At 42.4% G+C, this 19,758-nt stretch overlaps 1 protein-coding gene and 1 pseudogene across 2 annotated transcripts; one reads left to right on the top strand and one right to left on the bottom strand.

The window, feature by feature from the left end:
• Window positions 1-1,419: 1,419 nt before the first annotated feature.
• On the top strand, window positions 1,420-2,699 carry LOC147795703 (uncharacterized; annotated as a pseudogene).
• Window positions 2,700-7,882: 5,183 nt separating this feature from the next.
• Window positions 7,883-17,705, bottom strand: LOC110981589 (proton-coupled folate transporter-like). 2 transcript variants are annotated; one of them, XM_022239250.2, is made up of 6 exons: window positions 15,435-17,628; window positions 13,820-14,807; window positions 12,941-13,072; window positions 12,527-12,610; window positions 11,360-11,516; window positions 7,883-9,253 (listed from the first exon to the last, which is right to left on the bottom strand). In XM_022239250.2, the coding sequence occupies exons 2-6, from the start codon at window positions 14,790-14,792 to the stop codon at window positions 9,172-9,174; spliced, it is 1,428 nt and encodes a 475-aa protein (XP_022094942.2). In that variant the 5' UTR covers window positions 14,793-14,807; window positions 15,435-17,628; the 3' UTR covers window positions 7,883-9,171. The 2 variants fall into 2 exon arrangements, with proteins under 2 accessions (XP_022094942.2, XP_022094943.2); XM_022239251.2 differs by lacking the exon at window positions 12,941-13,072 and having other exon boundaries at window positions 15,435-17,705.
• Window positions 17,706-19,758: the final 2,053 nt, after the last annotated feature.

The raw sequence follows: 19,758 nt of genomic DNA, 5'->3' as shown, positions 1-19,758 counted from the left end.
ATTAACATGCATGAACTGCCTGTCGGATTTTATTTTCCTTTTTTGTAACAGAATGTAGGCCCCCTCTGGAAAATATTTTCTTGCAGGCCCCCTGTCAGTGTAAGTATGACAAAATGGAAAGGAATATTCTCAAGTTTTAAGTTGGTGCACTTTATGCTCTAGCAACTTGTTTTTTTGGGGGGGAGGGGGTTGCTAAGGAATGTCTCAAACACCCTCCAGTTTCTGTTTATGATTGGTAATTGTCAAACTCAACCGGTGAAATTTAAAGGACGGTCCTTTCCTAACTTGCCGCAGGACTGGGGTTAGTCCTGCCAAATGTGCGTTTCAGTTATTGTGAAAGAAAACTCTAGTCCAAGAATTGCTGAAAATAGAAAGAAAAAATTCTATTGAATTTGGTTCTGCAAACAATAATACTGTCTAGGGGAAAGCCGCTTAAATGTGCGGATCAGGCGAAAAAACTGGAGGAGCACTTGCTCAAGGCTAATACTCGGCCTTCACCGAATTTGGGGATTAGTTTCACACTTTCCCGGTGAATACTAATAGACTCGAACATCATCTGCAAGAGTTTGTTCCTACTAATCACTACTGAAGTGTACCCTCAGGCAGTAATCGAATGTGATGCACTAAAATTATTGGAGATTTTCGAAATAAACGTGGCAGTCTTCCATAAGTTAACGTTGGTTAGTTTAGAAACTTTCGGTAGGCCTGCCATAAAATGGCTGCCACAGGACCTCCAGTCATTTCAACTAATTAAGGCGTTGCGGGTCCACATTTTATCTATGCCTGCGAGCCTTGCGAGGAAAACTGCCATCTTTTGTCCAGCTCATGGCCCATAGCGTTCTTGTCTATTTGCCGACGTCAGAATACGGGGGAGATCCGTCCGCCAGTTGAAGACGGGCCCCAATCAAGACGGCAACAGGAATCTTGTGCTGGGTGATTTGATATCCTTCTGAAATATTTCTGGACAGTCACAAACGCTTAGGTATACATCAATCAAACCAGAAAACGTATGACGTCTGAAATTTGGTACAAAAAGTTTTCAAAGCTATATAATCCCACAAGATGTCAATGCTGCGAAGGTACGAAGAAAGGTGCACAATTCAAGCGTGGGAACTATCGGTGAGAGGCGCCCAAAATGTTTAGCATTATCCCGGGCGTATGGTGTTCAAGCAGACAGATGTGTCGCTTAGATCACGTACTGTGAGTCTGCACGTAGGGCTAGTAATCATCACGCCTTGAAAGTATGCTGTACATGTCAGAGGTCACATTTACATCAGGTAACTAATGAATTAGGAATCCTAGACCCCTACATGATTTCTGCTTGAACACCATACGCCCGGGATAATGCCTTTAAATTTGAAACTTATTCCTTTGAAGCCCATGAGGCTTCAAAAAATTTATTGCCCGCAAGACGGTTTCAGGTATTTGGGTCCGGAAGAAACACTCCTTTCCCACGGACATGTGTGGTCCTTAGCTAATTGATACAAGGCTTTGCTGCCTATTTAGGCAGAACCGCAGAGCAACGTTGGCCACTTTTGTCCGAGCAGTTCAACTTATTTTCATAGCAGTTCTCAGTGTTGCAGTTTTTTCGGCTCTTTTTTTGTCTTCGATTCTACCCTGCATGGATTTTTCATGCCAAAGTCCAAGAAACGTGCCGGCGCTGGCCAGACAACGGTAGCAGGCAAACCGCGTGGACGGCCTCGCTCCGACCATCAAAGTAGCCGCGACGCCGCTACCGATGCGTCCACCAAAACAGAACCGTCGACTTCGTTCCAGCTGGAATCGTCTGCGATGCCGGCTGTACCAATTGTTGGGGAAATTCCTACTTCTTCGGGGCTTAGCCTGTGAGTCTAGTGTTCCCTTTCTCGTAAATATATCCTCTTCACCTGTCCCAGTTAATCCCATTTAGGGCAATCCACTAAGTTTGACCCAAGCTTCAATGCCCATGACTTCGGTTTCCTTGACTTTTAATCCCGCTCCTTCCATCACCTCACATGACTACACTACTTTGACTAGCGTTTGTGAGGATCTCGGGATGGGGGTATCCAGGCAAATTCAGGAAAACATTTGGAACGGGGAGTTTGTGTCCCTTTTACGACCAGCCCGTACCACGTGTCCAAGTGACTGTATGTTCATGATCGGCTCGCCCGAGTCTCTGGCGTGGCAAATTCGACCTCATGCTCCGGCGGTTCGCATTACGTTCATAGAGCAGTGGACATCAACATTTTTAGTTTTTGCCTCAATTTATCTAATGCAGCATCCAGACCGTGCGTGACATTTGCTTAAGTATGCCGACACCATTCGCTCCGCAGCATTTCGTCGGCCAGGTTTTGGTTGGTGCGATTATGATATCCAGTTTTACCTGCGGCAAGCACTCATGCCAGCGTGTTCTTGGGCAAGCATCGATGCCAAGCTGTGGATCATGCTGGTAGGTGCCCCTGTGGCCCCACCATACAATTTTCGAGCCTTTGCTAACAGGCCGACCCAACAGCGTGCCCTTGTCGCAGGTCGTGACCGAGCCAACACTGGCATCTGTTTTGACTTCAACCGCAGGCATTGCTTTCGACTCGCGTGCCGCTTTGCCTTAGTGTTCCGTATGCCATTCGCTTGGCCACTCGGCCAACAATTGTCGAGGTAACCCCCGAACCACTCGAGGTGCAGCCAACCCCATCGCTATCAACACCGGTAAAAATAACTAGTATGCTTCCCTTTCTCAGCACATACCCTAATTGGCAACTTGCTCAGGAAGTGATTGGTGGCTTTTCTTTTGGATTTCGTTTGGGCTACTCTGGACCACGAGTTAGTACCTCGGTACGTAATGTTCGATCAGTTCATGACAATCATACATCGTTACAGGAGAAATCAGTCGTGAAATTCGTTTTGGCCGAATTGCTGGTCCTTATTCTAACCCTCCTTTACCAAACTCGCGCTGTTCTCCTGTTGGTCTGGTACCCAAACAAACACCAGGGCAATTTCGCTTGATTCACAATTTCTCTTCCCCAAAGGCAACTCGGTAAACGACCACACTGATCCTGCTCTTACTGCTGTTAGTTACACTAGTTTTGATGAGGCAGTCACTTTGGTGTCTAGTACTGGTCCCGGTGCACTCATGGCCAAATATAACATAAAGTCAGCATTTTGCTTGCTACCGGTTCATCCGGATGACTTTAATCTACATGGGTTCCAATTTAATGGATCATATTACAATGATAAATGTATGCCCATGGGCTGTTGCATATCGACAATTTCTTTTTCGTAGGGAGTGCAAATTCAAGCGACTGTACTCGTGCTCTTAATTCCTTTGCATTGGTCCAGAAAATGCTCATTGGAGCTAGTTTCCAGAGTCGTGTGTGGTATCATCACATTATCTGTCACATGTAGAGAGACTGTGTGTTTAAATAACAACTTCTTTATTAACTTTTTGGATACTCTTGTAGTATTCAATTCTACTCGTGTTTACTTACTCATACATGGACTTCGACGTCCTGTAACGTATTTCAGTCTGTGAACTTCCTAAGGTAAAGTATGATTTTCTCATTGTTGTGCTGCTATAATGAACTATTCGGCATTATTACCGTCTTTGCAGCACCAGACATGACACAGCACTTTAACTGAATTGAACACAATCTGATACTAGTCCACTTGTTTTAATCATTGTGCCATTTTAAATACACCACGGGCGCCCCCTTAAACATATAAAGGAGAATGTCGATAAACATCAGTCTCGACTCCACTGTGACCTGCCTGGTGTGAGAAGAAATCCAGTATCAGGAAGACGACTAAGCAGACACACAAAAAGTATAATCACTGAATTCCTGTACTCATCCCCAACAGGAAGTAGGAAAAAGGGCAAAACTCGAAACAATATGATTCTATAGCTACGAGTACTGATCGTCATTAAACACTTCTCCAAAGTGCACTTCTTGCTGTATGGAATACACACTCCATGAAATCAAAAAGAAAAACTTGCAATGTGTAATTTTGTCACTGATCACAATTCGATGTCCTGGCAATGAGAGCATGGAGGAAGGAAGACTTGGTTGACAGGTGGTGACAGAGACAACCACATTTAATTGCAGCTGACCTCGAGTTTCAACTTCCAAACTTTAGCCCGAAATGTACGCCAGAGTTTTAAGTAACCTCACCAACAGCCGGTTATGCACCGATCGTTGACCGCGTCAAAATAATGTGTTCGTCCCCATGGCCCATATGACGTACACCGATGATTCACGAGTACTACAAGTGGAAAAGCGACGGCATGAACGACGATTTCTCCAAACCAACTTAACAGTCTACTAGCAAGACCAATGGCGACTCTACAACTTTATGCTCCACCGCCATGGAAATGTACCGTCGCTTAGGTCCAAGAGTGCCTTGCACAAATTCATTCAGCACTTCTTCCAACAAAAAATGCACGTTTTCAGAGAGCGTTCAGAGGCTCCAAACTATGGTGTACTATTTACGACACACATTTCTCTCCCTCTCTAGCCTCCCTCCAGGCGACGCAACTACACGACGCGACGGCACGACGGCTCCCTCGCTCGCCTCGCCTTCTTGCCATTACGTTTGTACACACACGACGTGTCGCGTCGTGCTGTCTTGCTTCCTTTCCTTGTTGCATTTTTTCTGCCTATAAGCGTCACCCCTTCCGTGCAAGTTATGTGAACTCGCGACTAACCATCCCCGGACGTACCTCGCCCATCTACATGCATCATTCATGGTGTAAACTCGTTAGCATTCAGGTGAATTACTCACATGCGCTGCTTAAGCATACAATGTACCTGTACATTGTACATGTTGTACGTAAAACACCACGAAAGTCAAAGTGACGGTGCAGTGTGGGTTATATAAATCCGTGTTCTGCGTGAAACTAGTCCCCAAAAATGTGTAGGAATCATTCCTATATACGAAATTTCAAGCAGTTTAATTTTTTCCCGACTACCAAACCTTTAAAGATGTGTAATTTGGAACTCGGGGGGCAATACGAACAGCTTATTACCACTCCAAGATCTACTCGTAAAAAAGGTCTCTGTCGCAATGCTGATTCTCAAAAGTGTCAAAACTTGCGCCGATCATTTGTATCAGAATAAAGCGTGGCTGCACTGTGCATGAGTTGGGTCCACAAGGGCAAAGAACCACAAAACCACATGCATATAAAAATTCTCAAAAATTCGCTTCGCTGCATGAGTGTATTGTCTCTTGTGAGAGCAGCGCAAACTTGAAATAAAGACATTAAAACATTGAAAACATACACAGAAAATATAAAAACGTGTTTGTGGATCAAATCTGCAGTTAATTCCCTTCTCTATCAGTGTTTATTTGACATAATTACGAACATCACACCCGACAACTGAAGGGAGCCCGCAGCCCGATTCAGCGTGCGCACCTGCACTCGCGCAGCCAAGCCTTAAACCGGTCCCTGTCACTCGTTTGCAATCATAGCACCTTGTCGCGGGCCCTATACGGGATCATAGCCTCCATTGTCAAGCTTCAAGATGATTCATTGATTACTACTTAATATCTGTTTGTAGGAATGTACTCCTTGGAACAAAAGTTACGAAATACCCCCATGTGATCATCACATGTATTGCAGTAGTTGTTGAAGCTTTTGTAAAAGTTCTACAAGGGGAATGTGCATGGTTTCAACCCGTAGAAGCTGGTCTTGCGTCAGTTTCCGTAGAAAATGAAGAAAACACAACTAATGCAAACCAGGAGGGCAGGACTGGAAACCAATTCTGTGACAATCATGATGAGATTACAGATAATATTCAGTCACACGATGCACCGTTATCATCGTTCATTGGAAATCTGGATTGTAAGAACAGACAGTTTGAGGGCTGAGTAGTCCCTCGGGAGGCAATACGAACAGCTTAGTGCCACTCCTAGATCTACTCGTTAAAAAGATCTCTGATAAAAACTTCATGAAATGTTCACGTTCTTAGACTATCACCTGGAGACAAACCCAGAAGTATTTTAGATGCCAATATAGTCATTTACATCAAGCTTATCCAAGATCCATACTCAAAGTCCTCTTGTATCTGCTCTCTACATTTTTGGTAAATACAGTGGCATTGCAATTGCTGCTCAAGAGATACGCAGTATGGCAAGACATCAAAGGCTGCAGACCAGCACTCAGATTAAGGTTCAGCCAACTTCAGTAGCTCGCAGACGAATGCTCCTTGGGTGTAGGAGACCACGTGTAAGACGGAATACACCGCTGAGCATGGGTACAGCAAAAGGAAAAACCACCAAGCATCAATGAGAGGAAAACCAAGTGCTCCTCATCAACTCTTCCACTGCATCTCTCAAAACATAACTTTGGGAAGACACAATCTTGTAAGTAGATTCTGGAAATTCATGAGGCGATCACTCAGATGCATTTATTGTAAACCAGACAATAATGAAACCGGAGAAAAATCTAATTAGATTAAAGACTATTCCATTGATTTTCTGTGAGACCTCAGCAGGTTCTTTTTCCCCTCCATTGACCGGATAAAATCTCCCAAATCACTTGAAAGAATCTTCTTTTAAGTTAAAACGTGCCGGGAATCCTTGAAAAGCTGTCACCTTTTGAGAAAAACCTTAACTGGAGAGTAATTTTTTGCCAGGTATAAAGTTAACCTTTAAACGCCCACAAGAGATTTTTTTGCGATAAGAATACATAGAAGTTGGACAACAGAACATGACATTAAGTTCTCAAGGTTTTCGGGATGTTGAATTCCGTGCTCGTGTTATACCTGTATTGTAAATAAAGAACCCTACTCCTGAAGAAAATGTATTTAGTGGTTAACAAATAAATTTCATCGTTGTTTTTTTGGGGGGGGTCTCGATAAAGTCCTTTATGGTTTATCATTAGATTGTTATTTCTTGTCTATAAGAACTGACATTTTCGGGAAAAAATGGGATTTACCGTTAGGTGGAGGGGCTAGAGTTTGAATGCACGTCACTAAAAATTGGAAGACGTCTCATTATTGGAAACATTTAGCTGCCAAATATCATGTGAGAGCTCCACTAGAAATCTTGGTACACATGCAAAATGTGAACAATTCAACTGACATAACCTTACAGAAACGAAATACTTAGGCTCATTATGCATAGAGTTTTCATGAAGTCTTGAACCGTTTCCCTTCTTCATGCTTCAAATGCATGCAGGCAGTGGTGCATCATGGATTTTAACTTGGTATTCTGTGGTCTACTGTACAGTGTACATGTACAGCCAGCAGTAATTTTTATAGCATATTTAATGTTAAGCATTATTGACGCTCTTGGCTTCAAAGCCGTAACCTGTCATGCTCTCTCGACTCTGCTTACTCGACTCGACTATACGTGCAAGTTGAACAGACCAGGAGGAAATTAGGCAGACGACGTTGCAAACAAGCATGGGTGTAAATCCTGAGGGCATGGGGGTATATGTCCCCCTACTTAGGGGGGAAGGAATTTTGAATCACCCCCCTCACTTTTGTGATGAACAAAAAAATACATCTGTTTTTGAAGAACTATTTCCCAATGACTAAAATGTTTGCCATATCACTTAAAAGGGAAAACATTTTTAAAAGCCATTAAATGTGCAATTTTAATGCAAGATCCTGCAGGCTAAGCATGACATGTACAGAACGTAACGTTACGTACATGTACATGTAAAGTACATGTACAGTGCGTCGTGTCCGTCCGCATAGCTTGATCTGTGGGTTGGCTGCTGTGCTTGTACCGTTTCGTGTGCCGTGATAGTACACGGTGGCCCCTTTGCCGTGGCTCCCGTGGACAAGGCTACCGCCGGAAGGGCTTCGCGCTCACATTGCCTATCGCCCTGCAATATTTTCAGGCCGTAGAGAACACTGCTAACTAGAGAAATTCGTTTTAAACAATCAACATTTACAAAAGATTCAATTAATAACAAAAACTTTATATATCTCTACTTGCAAATAAACAAACTGTGATACAAATACTTAAGACTGTGTGTTGGAACGCATAATACCCATTCATTTTAGGGCACATCTTACAGGAGATTTTTACTCATTTCAACTTTTTAAACTTACTCCATCATTAACACTTTCTCTCCCTTAAATAGATTATCGATTAGACAAATTTGTACAGTACAATTTTACACAGGCATCATACCAGTTCGCCTAAATATAATTCTGTTAGTGCCCAGTGAACGTTTCACTCATAATATTTGTATAAGAGGTAGTTATATTAAATCTCTATGAAATAAATTAGTGTTCTTATTAAAAATTAAATGCAAGGAATTTCATGCAAATTGTGGGCTTTGATTGATACACCGTGTTATGTGTGAAATGTGCACTTCAGTTGGGTCATGTTATTGGAATGTTGTGCATGTATGTATTTAAATGAAGCCAATACTGCTTTGAGTACATGTAATACAATACATTGTAAATCTGGCATCCCAGGGTACTTCATGAATCACTTTATTATCCGGAGGCAAAACTCAGAAAGGAATGACTACTTATCCCTGAGGAAGGCTAGTTTGGCTAATATGACAGCTCAAGCAGTCGGTGTTTGTTTCATAACATCCTTAACCTGTACAATTTATAAACACAAATTAATCTCGCAAAAATGTTTCGAGATCGGTGTTCATTACCTCAACCGCCACTAGTAATCGTGTCTCAATCCTTGAAGTAACTCGAGGAAATGCTCTGTATCTCACGCTTGATTTGACATAATTGAAAGAGCTAAATTGAGAGGCTTCTTGAATGGATCGTCAGTTAGGAGAGCCACTCGATGTTTTATACATTCTGTTTTTGTCAATCATAAGTAAAAGTATATCGATAACATTGAACGTACGATACATTGACAGTTTAAACAAGCACTCCACAAAACACATCATGTCCCTTTCCATCATAGGCCTACTTGAAGCATATAAAGAACTTCTTCCACTGGTTCCATAGTGAAACACCAATTTCCGATAAGCGCTAAAATGCAAGTCTGGTGGATATTATAGGATATTGTTTTTGGAGTGCCGGAACAAAAAATAGTGAAAAACAATCGCCATGTCACTTGACGCGGTTTTGGTCAGAGTGTCAAATATTACACTTTCTGGTACAATATCAGCACTATTGACAGTAATATGAAGCGCGTTTTTAAAAGACTGGTTATTTTTTGTGTGTTTAATTCACAAATGGCAGGATAGATTTTCGGGATGAATAATGACTATTATGGCGTGGCCATGCGCTCCCCGTCTGAGGTTGAAACCGTATTGTGTTTAGATATCCAATAACTCGTCAGTTGATAGTACCTGCAGAGAAAATTCATGTAAGGTGTTTGAAGGAATGTTGTAAAGATAAGCAGAACATGATACAAAGAGACATTTCCAACACTTTCGTGCTGCAAACCATCAGAAAACTGCATAAAATATAGAAGAAAACAAAAACTTAAATCATTGCGCGCACACTTAAGAATGTATGCCCTTGTAGTTTGCAGTGAGCAACTAGTCGTGCATTGATTTGTGTAATATTATGAGCAGGTGATCACAAAAGCACGCAATATCTTAAAGGAGCGTCTGAAAACATTGAACTCTCCATTGGTCACAAAAGCCGTTCCGCTATTGACACATTCAGAATACTTAGTACACTGAAAAATTGCCTGGGTTAAACTTAACTGCAACTACGCAATAGTTTAGGTTGTTTTAACCCAATTTGGGTGATTGAAATTAATTTCTGGTTTGTTTTAACCAATTTTTTTAGATCCTCCCTGACTGTAGACAGGACCATTTACATCATTTGTACGCTTTGCTCGAAAGCAACAAACACGTTTAAATCTTAATTTGGATATTGACTATATAGGACGATTCCCCAAAAAGGTGAGCCCCAAAATAACATTTATTTTTCCCCAAAATTAACGCAATAATTGGTTTGGGGATTATTTGAAAACTATAAACTTCATCTAAATCTGACGACGCGTTGTGTGGATAATCTCGATTACGTAGGAAATCTACCTTTTGTTTCATACAAGGGGATTTACCGCATCACTTATGCCTTTAAACACTAGCAGTAACGCGGGGAATCATTAGAAAGACCTGTAAAATGATGATTCTGAACTGAAGAACTGTATCAAACGTCTTTTGTTTTCTATCAGCAAACAAATACGATCCTAAAACGGTTCTAAATGGTTCAAATATTATAGAAGCAACTGAGATCAGCACAATGACTGAGGTAAATTATACAGGTTCAGCTGAAGCTCATTAAACTGTGATATTTAATAAACAACCATTGCCCTCTGACATAAGCACCAGATTCATAAAGTTCAAGAGCTAGAAAGAATTTGGAACGAAGTCAGGAACCCTAACAGTTGTGTAATAATAGGGAGATTTGAATTCAGTGACCGCGTCATTGCAAGATAAATAAGAACGAAGTCAGGAACCCTAACAGTTGTGTAATAATAGGGAGATTTGAATTCAGTGACCGCGTCATTGCAAGATAAATAAGATAAATTTCCATTGGACAGAACAAACAATGAGTTGTATTACGGAATTAAAAAATAAGTCTTCAGTTTTGTACAGGTGACATACTAAGCTTCAATGTGATACCAAAAACATAATTTCTCATAATTGCTTAATGGAAAAAGTAAATATTTTTGGGTTGCGTCATGTAGGTGTCACATTGTATAGCTAACCTGATGGTTATGTATTGTTTGAAAATGCATATTTCTGAGTATCGACCCTCATTTCAAACAAGTTTCTGTGTGGCGTTTTTAAATGAGCCTATAGCCAACCACAATTAAACCGCAGTTCGCACGCGTGCGTCTAATGCCTCTTTGTCCATGCAGGGTTTTTATAATTTATAATGCGCGGTTACCTCAGGCTATAAAAATAGGCAAATATGTGTCCTACGATTTACGAAAACGTCAAACAAAATGTAATATACGTGAAAGACGTCGACACAGCTTGAAATAGAGACGACTGTGACCTCCATTGTTTCCTCAAAATGTCCGCACGCCAGACAGAATAATTTATACAGTGCCATTACTATAGATTTACCCAATTTATTTTTATTATAGCTGCAAGTCTCCTCGATCTATAAAAACCCTCTATGTCCCTGAATATTTTGGGAAGTATAATACGAGTACTAGTAAACTTTGAGGAAAGGAACAACCGCATGGGCGTCGCTAGAATTATTTTCTGGGGAAACAACGAATTAAGAGAGGAAGGGGTTAATTTCGAGGGGGGGTGTTCAAGGATATTAACAAAAATCGCCTTCCTCTCGTCTTTTTTTAAATTTCCTTTCTCTCGTTTGATTTCGTATGCTTTTCTGTCATTTTTATTTTCTGGGAATGGACGACAATTTCTGCAGTTATCAATCACTTCCGAGATCTGCTACGAAAGACAAGATATGCTACTACTCACCCTGTCATAAAACATATGGGTACGTAGAAAGATGCCATAACCAGAAAGGTGAAGCCTTGATAGATGCCTGTGGTGATCCCATACATCAGATTGAAAATAAGCGGACCAATCAGATGGCCGATGCTCTCGATGCTACTGGCCAGTGAGAACATTGCTCCTGTGTGAGAAAGAATGTTGATTCATAATGATGTAGATCTGTTTAAGTTTATTTAAATAGGCCTACTTGAATGAAAAGCTTGGTTCAGCTAAATTTGTAAAAGTAAACGAGTTTCAGGTGGCTAGCCTAAAGTTTTAAATTTTAGTTTGAAATGAGGCCCTTTTAATTGGAAATGCAAGTTTCTTCAAAAAATTAGGGGAAAGACTTGTAGACCTGCCTAGATGAAGCAAGAAGTACAGATGACTGAGCTCCTCTGCAGGAAGGACTGGGAACTCTGGCGGCATGGTTTGGGAATGTCACGGTGATTCGTTAAGATTCACCAAAGGCTTGTGATAATGTATGACTGCATCCTTCGCAGTAAATAAGTCATAAATCTTATCGCTCCCTCCGTCCAATTTTCATCCAGCTTGGGGCCTATAGTGCTTCCAACAAAACGAACACTCCGACCAGCATGGCTCTTTTCATCCGATGAGGGCGATACTTCTGCTCCAGTTTTTTAACAATTCGACTCCTATGAGACTTTTAGGGATAGTAAGATGCGGCCGCTTTCCAAGAACAGAATAACATTAAGCAGGACAAAACTGCAGGCCGGTTAAGTTGTTGTTTTAAGTCTTTCTGCTGTCACGATTAGCAAAGAAAATTTCCTGTTCGAGAGTGTACTCTTCAGGTTCGTATACAAATGGCTCACATTAATCACGTGGCTATAAGCCACATGATTTTCTTTTTGGTAGTCTTTACCCCTGCTTGTCTCTCTCCACCCAGTAGTATAAATTGTCCTGGCAAACACAGGGAAGAAAGCCAATCTGCTTTGGACTTGCCCCCCACCAAAGCTGAATAAAAAAACATTGCCAATTGTCTTATGAAAAGGGTTCCAGAAATAAACACCTGCATGATAACGAAACTTTATAGAATAGAATTATAGAATTTTATATTTATTTCATACTTTTTATTAACTTCATGAAAATGAGCCTGTATGCTTCCAGTTTAAGTTCACTGCATGTATTCTTTACCTTGTTCCTCTTCATCCACAAGTTTTGATAGTCGTGACCGAACTGCAGGCGACACAAGGAACCGGAAAGAACCACAAATACCAGCTGCAAGACAATATGGTAACAAGATGGACATGAACCTAATTATCACAATACAAATATTTTGAGAACTTGTCTAAAATTAATACCAAACGAAGGAATCGCCTTCCTCTGAGTATATTTAATTAAGGTCTAAAAACTGGCAGCTTATAATTTCCGTTGGCTCTGCTTCATTCATTGCAGCAATACGTTTATTCATGCAAAGGTTTGGTGACCCTGTAGTGTTATTTCAGTCGCTCTTAATCATAAGCACTTTAAAAACCGTATTCACTCTGTTTTAAACGCTAGAGGACCAGATTTGCACCAATTTGATTTAATTTCCCATCTGGTACCTACCAATAAAGAGGATCGTAGTCGATCGGCTAAATGCAACGAGGGTGAGACTTGCCGCAAAGGAGAGCGCCCCCAATTGCACCACGCCGAGGTCATTAACACACATATTGAAAATCTTCCCTCCGAGTAACGTACCTGCACAACACAGTATAGAGAATTACCACCAGCCCAGTCGCCGGGGTGTGGGGGTAGGCGCCCCCCGGCGAAAAGCTAGTCTTCCATCTACAAAACATTAAGCATTGAATCTATTGTGCTTGTGATGTGCCCCCTAGCTGGTACTGTGCCCCACCTCACCCCACCCCGCCACCCCAGCCCGAAGATAGCATAGCAATGGGGTTGACTACCGCTATATAGAGACAGTGGCTTTTCCGAAAAATTGAATTTATTTTGCTTCGACTTTTCTTTTGTGCTTATTCTCTTCCTAGTAGAACTAAAGTCTGAACTTAAAAATCAGACCTGGAGGCCAAAATGCGGCTCATTACAGAGAGAAGATGATGCTCAGGATTGTCAAGCATGTTAAGTCAGTCACAAGAAACTCAAGCCACAATCAGCCACAAGTATGCTGGAATCAAAGGGATGCTTTTACCGCAATTTATTTGAACTGCTTGTAAAATTAAAAGTGGAAATTGGCTGCTGAAATTATGAGGGCATGTGATGACTTGTCTGATGTGATTACAACTGTTCACGGCGATCCTAACCTTCCCAAAATGGGGGAGGTCGATATAAACGTGGTAAGCTTAAGACGTGCATCAAACCCGAACCCTCCCTCCTTCCACCAACTTATCTGCTTCTACTAACCATTCCAGCCTTAAATCAAGTTTCTCACTTTTATCTCATTATCAGTTGGGTTGTCTCAGTATTAAAATAAAATGACATCTTTACCTGCAGATCCGAGTAAGAGAGCCGACGCTACGTAATAGCCAACAGTAATGGGTGTCCAGCATAGAGGGGGGCTTAGGACGTAGAGGAGTATGAGAAGAAAAGCCGTGTAAAGGATGGTCATATGGACACCAAGGACAATCATAAAAAACATCATCTGCCTTCGCTGCTTGCTGCTGTATCGCATGAACATCCCGTAGATATCATCAAGCAGACGGTTGTTAAACAGCTCAAGGTTCTCCAGCCCTCCAGATTTACCACGGGTTTCTTTCAGGAGGACGGTAATGTAGACGAGACTGGCGAGCATAGTGGCCACCACGAACCAGAAGGGGACACCGAAGCCCTGCTGGACCACCCAGTACCCAACCAGGATCTGCGAAGCCCCTGTGCCAACCTCGATCGTAATGCCAACCAGTATCAGGCGGAAGGTCCGCTCGCGCTCGGTGGTAATGTCGGCTAAGTAGGCGTTGCAGACCGCTAACACTGCCGAGAAATCACCAGTCAGGCCTAGACAGAATTCGGCGAGCAATAAGTACCAAAGCTTGCCATCGGTGTAGGTCACAATGATCCAGACGATGGAGCCCATCAGGTAGCCGATGATAGGGATGACTAGAGCGCGCTTGCGCCCACCCAAGTCACTCCAGGAACCAATAAGGGGAGCGCTTACAAGTGACGGCACAACTTGAAAGAGATTGAGCAACAGTAGCCAATAAGAGGCCCTAGACTGGGTCTCTGCATACAGTGCCTCTTGTGACTGGTTACTAAGATGACGACAAAGAGTGTCGTCTGGCCCAAGCACTGCGGATCTAGAGCCTTTCGTCCCATCCAATCCATCGGCGATTCTTAGGGTGATATATTCAGCTCGCAACGTAACTATCATACTGTAAGATATGAAGAATACTAATACGACAGGCTCAACAGTGATACAAGGGTACTTGACCTTGTGTTGAAGGTACTTCTCCGTTGATGTGGACATGTTATAGTTGCTTATCTGTGAAAGAAATTTCAATTTAAGCTTTGTGTGATTAAACGTATAATGATTGAATATGGGTACTTCGAATTCACCATGACTACTTTATACAAATCATTTGGTCCTTTCGTTGAAATGGAAATTGTTAATATGACGGAATTGAAAGAAGGTGAGTCTTGTAATGTGACTGTATCAGTATGAACGTGACAACTTTCCATGACAAGCCAGCAACAGACAGGTTGCTGCGCTAGTACTTTTCTTGTTTTCTATCAATGTGTACTTAGCTTCCAATCCCGTCCAGGACGAGAGCATGCGGATTTCTTCTCAAGAATATTACACACGAAAGTAAAACATGATCTGGATCTGAATGCATTTATTCAAGCTTGACCGAACAAAACAAATTCACAAATTGACAAATGATAAGAACTGAAACATGAAAATTGATTCAAATTAATTACTGAAGTAGTGAAATGAAATACAGGCTCTATATTTGATATACGCCATCCATCGCCTTTACTTTCATATCATAATTTGTGAAAGGTAGCAAAACCAAACCAAGCTAGACGGACCTCTGCAAATCTTGAAAAAGCCTGACATTCTGATCCTAGCAGAATCCTCATGGTAAAATGATGACAGATCAATACTTACAGTTTAAATTTCCTTGTGTGTAAACAAGAATATGTTTCCAACATCACTCGCCGATGAACTATATTTCAGGCTTATATTCCAGGAAACAGACCTTTCCTGTTACTTCACACACAATGCATATTGGTTCTTGATCAATCGAGAACAACTAGTCGTTGGGAGAATGAACTCACTGTGGTTGCAATATGAAAGGTGAAAGCAGAGAATAATCACGGCTTGACTCAGTTTTTTGCTGGTAGGTAAGGCTTCTACATGTAGTTACAAAAATGCTGGTCATGGACTTTTTATTGACGCAGATGCAAAATACATGCGTGTCACGCTCTCCCTACATTCTCTAAGAGACGTAAGACAAATAGTGTTTCAAAATAGTTTCGAAAGTCATGTTGTTTCAAGAGAAAATGGTGAACCAGCGTAACATTACATAGGCTAATATCATGAATACAACTGATTACACTCCATTAATGTTTCTTTGTGTACAAGAAGACTCTCTCGTATTGCGTTTGGGCCCGCATAGTTTACACGCGTGGAAACTGGACAATCAATCGTGACACGCAGTGCGGTCCAGACGACTGTTTCCTGAAAATGGTGGTGCACTTCAAACACAGCGTTGTGTATGCTGACCTTTTGTTTTGGGAGTCCAGACAAAAACGATGGCAGTACTGGTAATTGTATAATTTCAAGCACGAAGCCAGGATTTTGCTTGCCTGTTGACGTGATGGTTTTTCATATTTCCATGGGATGTGCGCAATTTGCAGTTGAACAGAGAGGGCGGTCACGGACACCATTTACCGGGAACATGTCTGGACTTGCCACGCCCTTAATTAGCCCACATTTGTCCTTGAAGTCACCAGCGGCCATACCACGCCAAATACAAAGGTAATAATGAGTGCACTGCACTAATTTAACGTATGAAGCGATACATGGGACGGAGAGTACCCCACACGCACACACGCCCAAACACATGCATGTTGGTCATTGTTTGATCGAAGTCTCAGGAATTCTTTACAGACATCTAGGGGATGTGTTGGGTAACAATACTCTAAGGAGTGTATGGGGATTGGACATGCCGGGGGTACCCCTCCGTCACATATTTAGCCTATACTGATTCAGCAAATTATCCACCAAATCAAACCATCCTCCCAACTTACAGTGAACGTTCCCAAGCTTGCCAGAGGCCATTTCTTAAGGGTGCACCACTACAAATAAATTCCCATAGACTGCAATGATAAATCCCCACACTTTGCAATAATTTTAAAAATACTCACAACTCTCACAGGTGTCCAGGCTGCACAGAAATACGATGTTCCACATGTCCCCTTTCATTTTCCTTTCAATTTTTGGGGGGTTGACCAATGAATTTTTGAGAAATTTTCACCAGAAGCACACCACCCCTAAAATGAAGAAAATGTCCCTGCCCAGAAAAGTTGCCATTTTGAAAAACCATCCCTCTGCAAAACGGCCAAATAGTGCCATTTTCGGACCCAACTGCACCCAAATTACTCAGAATTGATGCCCAGAGTCCGGGCCAGGGGTTCAGTGCCATATTTCTCCAATTCCTCAATTTCATGGCTCTCAGGACTCTCTAATATAGAATATTTTGAGTGTATAACTTTTATTAATGAGCTCGGCGGACATATTTAGGGCCTAATTACCAGGGTGCACCCCTTAATAGCAGGCAACTTTCATATTTTGGCATGAGAGTCCAATCAGTGGAAGCAGAATTATCTGGGAAGTAATTTTCTGCAAAAAAATTTGAAAAGTACTGTTCCTCTGAGAAACCACAGGGCTTAAGGTGTAGGGGTGTGGCTATGGTGTTTCCCAGTTTTTTTCAACGGGAAAGCACGACTGTTGTGCATGTCTTGGGCATCATGAGGGCACTCAATTCTGTCCTTTCCACATCTAATTGTGAGAAATTTTCCCTCATTTACACATGCATGTTATTTTTGGGTCCATCTGGGGTCATTTTGATGTGATTTTTTCCACTTTAGGGGCGGAGGGAGGTTAAAAAGGGGGGTGTCTAAGTAATATTCAGCACAGCTGAAACACACATTGTTGAATTGAACAAGGTTCTCTGTATTTTACAGGTGACTGTTGACATATTAAAGATTACAGGACATTTGTGTAAGTTTATTTCAGCAACTAAACATTCTTGGAAAATCCACAACTGTGCACAATGGGCCTTTGATGACATGTTTTAATTCCCACATGCGGCTGTCCATTTAATTGCCTGCAACTCCCAGCTGAAGATTTATTAAACGACCCCTATAATGGCTCCTTGGCCAAGCCCTTATCACTCTGCAGTCTCCATTGTCCTAGCTTGGTTAATTACTGTCCCCAAAGATTTCATGAGACCAATCTTTCCCTCTTTCCCCCCCACTCCCCCCCAACCTGCCATAAAATAACAAAAGAAATAAACTCCCGTGTGATTTGGTCATCATGCTGGGGTTCAACAGTGAGTATTAAATAGTACATGCACTGTGCCACATGGTCACACAGAGTAGAAAGTTGCTCAAACTTGCAGTGCAAGCTATTTCTGCAAAATGGGTCGCTTGGGACGTGCAGTTTACAAAAGGAAGAAAAGTTGGTTCCAGAAAGGCCATAACTTGTCACCTGCAAAATGCATGCCAGAAGACAGTCAACTGAAGCTGGACTCACCAACAGTCTACATAAGGCCAACACAAGAGCAGATGAAACTCGCTGTTGCCAGAGATGAACAGGGGTTCTTTTGTACCACGCCCAATACTGTGCCGACAAGGGATGTCATGCTGCTCCGTCCCAAAGCTGCCGAGACTTCTCCTCTTGACAACCTCCAACACAAGACGAATGCAGAAGTCAAGTGCCAGGGAGCAGTAGATCAGTCCGAAGGAGGGGTCCGAGCGACATACCGGTTTGTCGACATCCATTCTGCAGTCGACCTGGGTGCCCAGGCTATTCTAGATCACCAACGGGTGCATCCAGATTGCGATGGCCGCCCCACGCTGATGCCAGATGCTGAGGAGCGTCGAGGTTTTGGCGTGTCCGAGATGATGTCCTGCCAGAAGTGTGGGTTTTGCAGCGAGAAGAGAAAACTGTTTACGGAGATTCCACAGAGGGGGCGAGGACGACGGACCGCCGCTCCAAACATGGCGCTCTCGGTGGGCCTGTACAACACTGGAATTTCAACAGCTGGTGCAAGGAGGCTCTTGTCAGCAATGGACACGACTGTTCCTTCGGTGAGTGCCCTGCAAAACACATCAAACAAATGCGGTGAAATCATCACCGCAGAAAATGAAAGAGACATGTGCAACAAGAGAACAATCGTGAAAGACATTCATGAACTGCAGGGTTACGAGCGAGAAAGTCCAGTTGCAGTGGAGACCGACAGACAATATAACAATCCTCTTCGAAACTGTCGCAAGAAAACACCCTTCATCCCAGCAACGCAGACAAGAGATATTGTCTGTGAAAATGTCACAACCAGCAAATTTGTCATCATGTACCACCATGAGAACAAACTATGCAAAAAATGTGACAGTTCCAAAGCAGAGGATCACAAGCATGCCGGGAAATGCACAGCCACTCGCCCAGCGAACTACAACATGGGAGACGAACGTGAAGGCGGCATTCAGTGTGCACAAAAACTTTTAAACTGTACAGAACCTCTTTTTGTAGATAGAGTGACAACCGATGCCGATGGTTGTCTGGCAGAAGGTGTAAACTCCCATATGCAAAGTAAGACTGCAGGTATGGAAATCGAGCATTTATTAGACCCCCCTCATTTAAACCGATCCCTCTGTGCAGCCCTAAGTCGTGCAAAATTCAGTCCAGATATGTTTCCAGGCCAAACTAAAAAGGAAAAGACAAAGCTGCAGGATCGATTTGCCGATGATGTCAGCCACAGGGCACAGGCCGAGGCTGCTGCCATACTCAAAAACAGTGGTGGGGACTCTTCCAAAATGAAAACCATGTCAGCAAATGCAGCAAGTGCAATCGCTCAATGTTACATGGGAAATCACGACCTTTGCAAAAAGTGGTCACCAATTTGTAGGGGTGGTAAATATAAATTTCCATACCTGCCAGTAAATGCCCGTGGCAAACTGAAATTGTCAACTTGTGACGAACAGACTCTTCTCAGAGTACTAAGCAAGAGACTTTGCCAAGAAGCCATGGACAAAACTAAATATGGTACCAGTACTCAGAAAGCTGAATCTATGAATCACGCCTTTTCTGTAACCAACCCAAAAGGAACACAAACCTTCTCAAGAAATGGAGCTTGTAGGGATCACAGCGCAGTGCACTTGGTCAATAACGGACACGCAAATTCAATAGTCCGAAAGTGTAGAGCTGC

The sequence above is a fragment of the Acanthaster planci genome, linkage group LG21 (genome assembly GCF_054643075.1).
Source record: "Acanthaster planci isolate LZ-2023a linkage group LG21, COTS_SCS, whole genome shotgun sequence".
In the NCBI taxonomy this organism is placed as follows: Eukaryota; Metazoa; Echinodermata; class Asteroidea; order Valvatida; family Acanthasteridae; genus Acanthaster; species Acanthaster planci.
This window is presented reverse-complemented; position numbering and strand designations above follow the sequence as displayed.